The sequence below is a fragment of the Spinacia oleracea genome, chromosome 6, assembly GCF_020520425.1.
Source record: "Spinacia oleracea cultivar Varoflay chromosome 6, BTI_SOV_V1, whole genome shotgun sequence".
In the NCBI taxonomy this organism is placed as follows: Eukaryota; Viridiplantae; Streptophyta; class Magnoliopsida; order Caryophyllales; family Amaranthaceae; genus Spinacia; species Spinacia oleracea.
In genome coordinates this window covers 138058875-138068476 of record NC_079492.1, presented here as the reverse complement: position 1 = coordinate 138068476, position 9602 = coordinate 138058875, and the positions used below count along the sequence as shown (strand labels likewise).

At 34.0% G+C, this 9602-nt stretch overlaps 1 protein-coding gene and 1 pseudogene across 1 annotated transcript; both read right to left on the bottom strand.

Moving 5' to 3' along the window:
- Nucleotides 1-2562, bottom strand: LOC110784925 (uncharacterized acetyltransferase At3g50280-like; annotated as a pseudogene).
- A 574-nt stretch (nt 2563-3136) lies between these two features.
- LOC110784985 (mogroside IE synthase-like) lies at nt 3137-7408 on the bottom strand. Its single transcript, XM_056833655.1, has 2 exons — nt 6531-7408; nt 3137-3437 (listed from the first exon to the last, which is right to left on the bottom strand). The coding sequence occupies exon 1, from the start codon at nt 7279-7281 to the stop codon at nt 6538-6540; it is 744 nt and encodes a 247-aa protein (XP_056689633.1). The 5' UTR covers nt 7282-7408; the 3' UTR covers nt 3137-3437; nt 6531-6537.
- Between the last annotated feature and the right edge of the window lie 2194 nt (nt 7409-9602).

Sequence of the window (9602 nt, the reverse complement as noted above, 5' to 3'; positions counted from 1 at the left end):
TGAAACGAAAGAAATAACTAGAAGTTTATATAAACGTACAAATACCAATTACATATTGCGTATTGCCTATATTTTGCAAATTGAAGTTTTGATAAAACTTTGAAAAAGGAGGAGAATCACAAATCAACCATTTGGACTGACACAATATAATAAACTTATTTGCGATGACACATGAGTCATGAAGTCGACGTCAGCTTCAAGGGCAGCCATAATATGAGGTCTTAGAGCACTCTCACCAATGAGGGGAAAAAAAAGCTCACCACTCTCTCTCAACCTCTTTCTTACTCCTCCCTATCATTTTTCTCACAAATAAAATTTATGGACAAAAATTTATCCCACCAATGAACTAAAAAAAAAAATTCACCACTCTCTAACTTCTACTGTTCATTACACCCCACCACAATAATTGCTGACTAAAAATAGCTATTGTAAAAGTACAATTTAAAGTAAAAACAAACTGATTCAACTTTAGATGTTGCGTTTTAGGTTTGTTGGGTACATGCAATATCTTGTACTCGTCGTTTTAGTCTTCTTGCAGCAACAAAATGATAAAAGTCCGGCTGGTACTGATACATGTGGTCCCCATTCTGCACAAGGGCCAAGGCGTGAGAAAATATGTGAGGAAGAACGCCGCGCGGTTTTTTTCCAAATCCTCGTGAACTCTTTTCCATCTCCTCATTGGTGTAGTTGGTAAACTTTTTTATTCACACCATATTACACTAGTGAGGAACTATTTTCCTCATTGGTGGTAGTGGTCTTAGGCAAATTTCCAAATCCACACTCCCTTTCCTTACACTACCCGGGTTTGCAGTAACCTTTCCATCTTCCTTATTTGCGAAACCCATACGAACAGCCAAAGCCCGGCCCAACCCAAAATCAGGCCCATACCTATCAAACCTCGAAGACCCTCCTATGACCACTTTGTTCGACCACTGATCTGGCCCATCACCACCACGCTGAAACACCATCGGATTTCTAACAAGAAACTTATATTGACCAATAATATTTTTCTCATTTTGTGCGATGATTGCCTTTCTCAAATTCATCGCAACCCAACCCAACTCAAATCATTCCCCAACAACTCACCTACTTTGCAAGCCCATTGTGCCCCGCCAACCAAATCCCCAAAATGGTCATCAGATACAGGTGGATCAAACACAGAACAAATGGTTTTCTGGTCAGATGATAGATCTCGAGCTCGAGTTATGGCTTGCCACAAAAACGCAGATAAGGCTTGGAACGAGGATATAACATTAGTGGTTCCACATTCTTGGTTAGCCTTAACCTTGAGGGTTGCCAACGTTGTAGTTGAGAAATTAAAGATCCGTTCCCTCAATGGGCCTGGGTTATACGCTTGTTGTATGAATTCCTCCGGTTCTAAATACGGCAACTTATTAACCTCACTATCACCATTGTTTAACCACGGCCTATAGTTAAAAACTGGAACACGTGAAATGTTTGTAATCTCAAACTCAGACTCAGACTCGGACTCGGATATAAATATTTCAGATAGCATGCTAACAAAATGTAAAAAAGAAGTACCATCTACCACACTATGGTTCATAGTAAACCCTATAAACACCCCATCTAGTAATTCTGTTACCTGAATAGACACCAAAGCCCTCGTATGACTATCATAATTAACCATGGTTTCACCAAGCTCGAAGAAAGATCGAACAATTGGTGGGACGTCGGTAGATGACAGAATTTCAGAACCGAGACATCTAGGGCGGTAACATGGATTAGGCGTGCTCCAGGGCCCTTATTACAATGAAATGGTAGAAGGTACACCCGGTTGCACGTAGGTCTACGTGCAACCAGTTCATTTTATACTTTTAACCCCTCAAAAGCATATTTTTATAGTTTAAAAGCACATATTTACAAATTAAAAACACTTTTTACAGTTTTAAAGCACATTGTTACAGATGAAAAGCAAAGTTTTGCAAGTAAAAGGAAATGAAAAATATACAAGTATGTGCTTTTAAATCGTTAATGTGCTTTTTAAGTATGTAAATGTGCTTTTAAGCTGTAAAAATATGTGCTTTTAACCCGGTTGCATGTAGAACTACATACAACTGGGTGTACCTTATAATTTGCGTATTACAATCGATATAGATCGAACAAGCGTGCTCGTCGGGGTACTTTTCTGTCACGAATCGACCGGCTAATGGATAGAAATGAACGAGGGGAATAGAAAGAGAATGTTTGAGCTTCTCTAATAGACGAGATACAATCTCCGGTCGGTCACCACCATTAAGGGTATAAAGAAGCCCCTTTTGTATCGGATTAACAGATATCAAGCCTACGTCACCAGGTGACAAATGGTAATGTTGTTTTGCAGCTTCAACTTCATACTTTGGTTTAACAGAGCATTCCGAAATGAGTTTGATTTTTGATAATGTTTTATTTTGTTGTTGGGAGTTCAACATTTTAGCCATGGAAGAGCTGAATTCAATTTCAAGAAGCTGAGCGTAGAAATGGATGGAAGCTTATAAGTTAAAGATCCAAAACCTATATATATACTTCCCCGTTCCGGAAAAATCACACCGTGGTTGACTTTTACTCATTTAAACATTACTTTGACTCTTAATATCGATCTATATGGATGGAAGCTTATTAGTTAAATGCAATATATATATATATGGATCGGAGAAGCATAAAAATATAAAAACAAGGAATAAAGAAGCACGTTTCCTTTTGATATTTCAAATTTTGTGGCACGACAAAAATTTATCTTAATTTTTTTCATTTAGTATCAAACAACGTAACATATTTTAGTAGTTGGGTGATGATAAAGGTCGCAAGTTGCGACAATATTTAGTTGTCGCAATCTTACGTGTCGAAGTTTAATTGATATATATAGGCGCCACGTATGCTATGTGTCATCGGAATATTTTTACTATGCAAATATATAAATAAAGGTAGTCGGTATAAATAAGGAAACAAATTAGAATGTTAAGATTTTTCTACCGGCCTTTTTTTTCAAACATGTATAATAGATTATATAAGTTCAATGTTTCAGTTTCCAATTTAAATCATGACACGTAAGCGTGTCATGTCATCATTGTGCGCGACTTAAAGGTCGCATGTTGCGACCTTTATCATTTTCGATTTTGGTACTCATAAGTCAACGTGATTAAATTTATTTTTAGTGTCAACCAACAAAGTTTGGTACTCACAATTCAAAAGTAAATGTTTTTACCTAAAGTTACCATTTACGGAGTAACCCATAATATAGAATTTAAGAATAATAGCTGGCCTAGTATAGTCTTAGAAAACCTACCAAGCCAATTAAATGTCATTACAAATTAAAAGCAGGAGATCAGATGTAGGGTTCTGCAATTCTTCCGTCTCTCTAGATCTTTGAATCTTTCCCTTAGCTTGCCTCGAGGTGCTCGAGGTTCGTACTCCATATATAACTTTGTCGCCATGTGGTCCTGATTCATGTCAAGGGTCATATAGAGATTAGAGAGTGCTTGATTAGGCTTTGCTCGCGGAATCGGCGATGATCCAATCTTGATCAAGTTCTCCTATATTTACTAATCAAATCTGCGTCTCTATTTCCCTATAATAATTAGGGTGATGATAAAGGTCACAAGTTGCGATAACTTTTAGTTGTCGCAATCTTATGTGTCGCAGTTTAATTGGCACATTTAGGCGCCACGTAGGCTATACGTCATCAGAATATTTTTACTACCAATTCAATATTTTTACTATGAAAATATGTAAATGAGATTATCGATATAAAGAAGGAAACAAATCAGAATATTAAGATTTTTCTACCTTTTTTTGTAACATGTATAATAGATTATATAAGTTAAATATTTTAGTTTCCAATTTAAATCATTACACATAAGCATGCCATGTCATCATTGTGACACGCCTTATGTAATTAACTATTATGTAATAATTGTTATTAATATATTTAACCAATAATAATAATAATAATAATAATAATTCATCTTTCCCAAACCCCATCATATAATTAAAACTACATAATACTCTTCTCCAAACATTATAGATAATCTTTACTCATATATAAAACCTTTAATAGTTGAAACTTAATTTACGTAATCCAATAACAAATGATTTGAATATGTTTATAGAAAATTTGAGGTCGGAAATTTAAATTCGGAAATTGCTGATTAATTTTGATCGAGTTAAGCATAAATCATTTAAGTACCTCATCAAATATGAGCATCAATAATCCAATAGTATTTACTCTCATAAAACAATTAAGAACTAGTATGATATATTAACTTGTGATCAAAATCAGAATTCGTTTAAAATTAACCTATTTTTATTATTTTTACGTTTTTGTGTGGACATTATAGTATTCTTCAAACAAACCACAAATAATTGTGAGGATATACCATCAATGGTGGATCTTCCTAACAACTTGGGTCTCGGGGCGGAAAATTCCGTAGTGTATTTTTAGTTCCACCATCCCCGTAAACCTTTGAGTATAATTGTATGAATATCGTACTCTACTATATAAATTGCTTAATTCTTCTATTGTCATTGGACACCATAACCGAATATATAAAATATGATCAGCTTGTAAATAATTAGTTGCTTCTTTATTCATTAGATTATTTGATACCCAAATTAATTTATATATGAGCTAAGTTTATGAATTAAGTTACATATTATTTCAATTTGAGCTTATTATATTTTAATGATTAGAAACTTTAATAATTGAATTGGAATTACATGAAAACTTGAATAAGGTCTCAAAAGGTGAAAAAAAAAAAATCAGGTCATGAAAGGTGAAAAAACGAAAAGGTTAGTCCTCAAACTTTTGATTTACTTTAACCTTTTAACTCAAAGACCTAACCTTTTAATGTACTCTAGTTAAATTTGGCCGGAAAAGGGGAATGAGGTCCCAAACGGTGGAAAAAAAAAGGTACAGGTCCTAAACGGTGAAAAATTCAAAAGGTTAGACCCCATTTATTAGCTTAACTCAAGTTAGTCCTCACATTCCATTCATTTTGTTTTAAACTGTGCATCGCACGGGTACTATAATATTATATTATACTATACTATTATACTATACTAAAAGAGAGAAAATCAATGAGGTGATAACAAATATCACTCTATGATTTGCCTCCTTTTAATATAAATAATAGGGTGATGATATAGGTCGCAAGTTGTGACAAATAACATGTATCGCAATCCTACATGTCACTCTCTTAATGGTGCCACGTAGACTGCGACTCATCAAACTATTTTTATTATCAATGACATATTTTTACTATGAAAATATTAAAATAAGTTAATCCATTAAAAAAGAAGGAAATAAATTTATAATGGTTATAGTAAATATATATTTCCATTTATTTTGTAAATTATAAATTAAAAAATAGAAATTACTATCTAATAATATATTTTATGTAGTTATAAAAAATAGTTGCAACACAAATTATTTTGTCGTAAGTTGCGACCTTTATCATTTTGCTAAATAATATAATTTATAAAATTGACCATACTAATCTAACACCTAATCAGAATATTTACTGATCTTAGGACGTTTAATAACAATATTATAGAAAGCATATTTGAATTCTAATATACCCTATTCTTGTCGGAAAGTTGTATTAAAATTAAAATAAGATACCAATGTACTATTTAACCCTGCTAATATAACACATAATAAGGATATTTAACAATCATATAAAACATCACTAGGTTTTTAGCAACAATATTATTGATGCAAATTTACCATACTAATCTAACACGATCTCACGCCTTATATCTTATATGGAGTAGTACATGAATAATTCTATATATTTTAATCAAATAATATAATCATGCATATTTATTTAAAACGAAGGGGAACAAATTTATGTAATTACTCCTTTTTACTACTATCTTCATTTCATAATGATTTTTACAGTTACTATTTGCACAAATATTTAAAAAGAGAGAGTAAATGAAATTGTGGGTGAATATAATAAAATACGGATAGATGTATAAAAGGGTGTGTGGGTGTAACAAAAAAAATTGAATAAAGAAAAAGTGAGTGGAAATTTGTAAATGTTGTGGAGAAATAGGGTTAAGGTAGTAAATGTACATGCCCATAAATAGTAAAAACACACAATATAAATAACATTACTATGTTTTTTCTTAAGTATAAACCACAAAAAGAAGTCAAAAGAGCTTGTGTGAATAGTGTACAAAACCCAATTGTGTCATTTAAATAAGAATGGAGGAAGTATTTATTATGAAAGGAGAGTGGTCAAGGGAAAGGAAATGGCAAACCTTGGGGCGGTAGGGTATCGTTATAGAGGGATTTAGGAGTAAGTGAAAAAAAATAGGGTAAAAGAAATGACAAAAACCACCAAACAAACAACAATAAATGTAATGAATCCCATCATTCCCATTCCCTTTCCCTTTCCAGATGATCCCAACCAAACGCCCCCTGAGTACAAAAACTAAAAGTAGTCCATAGATAGTCAACGCAATAGTGAAAGACATACAAGTAGCAAATGAAATAGTCCGTAGTTATTAGTAGGGAAAAGGGAAGTAACCTGATCCTCAAGCCTCAAGGTGATAAAAAGAGTTGAAGAGGACGTAGTCAGCAAGATGAAGATTGTTGATAGTGGAAATGACCATCTGAATGACAGTGTCAATGGGCTTCGCATCAGCAGGTTGATTATGATTATGAATGTTGATATTGAGCAAACCTCGTTCGAGTTCTTCAAGTGAAGGGAGAACCATTTGGTCCAACAAAGGAGGATAATTGGAATGTCCATGAGCATGAGCATGAGCATGAGCATGAGCATGAGCATGAGCATGAGCATGAGCATGAGCATGAGCATGAGCAGCAGCAATAAGAGGATACTCCTGGACAAACAGAGGATAAACAGATGCCATAAAAGTACATGCCTGAGTGAAGAATGCCGCAGCCAGTATGTTATGCTCTTTGGCTACTTCCAGCGCCCATGGAAAACTGGCGTCGTAAACCAGCAGACATTTGTTTGATCCTGCACAGTTGCTGCTATTACTGATGAGGCGGCTTAATTGACCTGAGGCTTCCGCCTTGAATTTATCCATATGGGCTTTGAGGTCACTAAGTCGATCTTCCTTGATGGTGTCGTTGTAAATGCTCTCAATTGATATGAGTTCCAAGTTATTTGACACTTTTTGTGTGGTGGAAAGGGTGGTACCGACAGTCACGTGTATGGTGCCCGCGCCTTTCCAAACTAAACGCTTGGCGAATTGGAGCATGGTGTTCATATGACCTTGGCTGTGAAGTGGCATCACTATCACCTCAATCATGCTTCACTAAATTTGAAAATGCATCTACGTCTAAGGCTCTACCTACCTTCCTCTTCAATCTTAAGAATGATCGCGAGGACATCGTGCCACGAGGAAGTATTTTCGAATATCAGATATGTGTGGGTAAATGCATATCATAGTAAAAGACAAAATAAGAAAAATGATAAAAAACATAAAAAAGAAATTAAATGGTACTTTTTTAAACAAAAATGGTACTTTTTTTAACTGAATGGTACTTTTTTTTACAGAATGGTACTTTTTTAACATAAATGGTACTTCCTTTTTTGTCTTTTAGCTGATATGTGTGTTACCACACATATCTGATATCCGAAAAAACAACCTCTCGTGCCACAAGTCTCTTACTCCATCCAGGGGCCCTATCTAGGCCAAGGACCACCCAATAGATAAAATTAGGTATTGGTATTAAATGTTCATTGACAAAACATGTCAAAAAATCTAGCCAAAAGTTCCAACTGTTTTGGTTGAACTTGAATGCGTAAGGCCCTCTGCTTTTGGACAAATTTTAAATGCAATAATTTTTCGAAACCATTTTCAATAATGGTAGCAAAATTAAAGCAATCACTGTATTGTGAAAAGTAGCAACTTAACATAAAATATATGAATTTAAATAGTATAATTATACAGTAATCCTTTCCCACCTAAATTTAATTTAATTTTTTTTAATAGGTAAGAACCTAAATTTAATTAAATAGAGTTAAAAGGATAAATAATACTATACGGAGTAGCTATTATGGAGATAGTACTATATCAAAAGAAATTCAAATCGATGTGGAGATGACAAATGTCGCTATATGATTTGTCTTTATTCCTTATAACATCAATAATGACTAATTGAAACTACTAGATGCAATATCAATTTTTGTTTAGAAATTATGTCATATACTGGATGCGGATATGTATAACGAATGTTTATCTTTAATCATTTATTATTTTTAATCCAATGAATCTTTGCATGCATTTTCTGATAACCGATATAGAAAAACTTATAATAGTTGAACATGCACTATCAATTGTATTATAATAATAGTATCATCTTTCTAAAAATTAGTGTCATATAATGAATACGAATATGAATAACAAACTTGAACTCTTGATTTTTATATTTTACAAGGTTGTCTCAAATATTTTATATGCCCAATTTTAATTAAGAAAATGAGACCCATAGCCATATTTTTTTTATGACGGGCCCCGACCTACACTTAATCTTAAATACGGTTTATCAAAAACAAATTTTCTCAATATCGTAATATTTTTTCCATATATTTAAAAGTTAGTTGAAAGGAAAAGTGGATTATTTTTCGAATATAGTGATGTCGTATTGTCAATGGGGCAGATTTTGGGAGACCCCGTGCATCGGCCGCCAAGTGGTTTATTTGTCGAAAGTAGTGACGGGGATGAGGATAAATTTTAGATTGGACATGCACGCTTGCTAATTTTTCTTCAAATTGATTATGGATATAAAAAAAAAGTTACTACTAACTTACATATTATAATGTTTTATTTATTTACTCAAATACTCTAACCAGACAAACAGATTGTCAAATACTCTAGAAAACGTTTTAAATTTCAAAACTATCTTACCAAAAAAATAAAACATTGAGTTTAGGAGTGGGTTATTTGGGGGTACTGGATATACCGGAGGGGAGTCATGAAGAAGGGATAAATTTTACTCTGTACCTCTCGAGACGGAGATTGAGAGTGGTGGGTATCGTTCCTATCGTGGATGGAGGATATGGAGATGAGAATTGTAGGCGGGTATGAGCACTACAAGAAATTGATTAATTACCAACCGCCAAAATTGGTTGGTAAAACGCGAAAAACGGTTGGTAAAAGATTTTGCGACCGCCAGCGGTCGCAAAAAGGCGGTCAGTTTTCACCTGGACGGTAATTTAGGAAACTCCAACTGGAAGGCGGTCGCTAAAATTTACCGACAGGATTAGCGACCGCCTCCTAAGCAGTCACTAAATTAGTGACCGCCAAAGCAGTCACTAAATTAGTGACCGCCTTGACGGTCACTAAATTAGCGACCGCTTTGGCGGTCACTAATTTAGTGACTGCCTTGGTGGCGGTCACTAATTTAGTGACTGCCTTGGTGGCGGTCACTAAATTAGTGACTGCTTTTGTGGCGGTCACTAAATTTGTGACTGCCTTTGCGGTCGGTAATTATGCAAATATCATTTGCAGCCAATTTTGTAAAATCGCATATATACCTGTATTATATGCCTGTATAAATATTATATATGTACCTGTAAATATTATATATGCCTGTATAAATACGAATTTATATAAATTCTGTAAAA

Coding starts and splice junctions, on each gene's coding strand:
- LOC110784985 (XM_056833655.1), bottom strand. CDS start 7,281: ATGATTGAGGTGATAGTGATGCCACTTCACAGCCAAGGTCATATGAAC.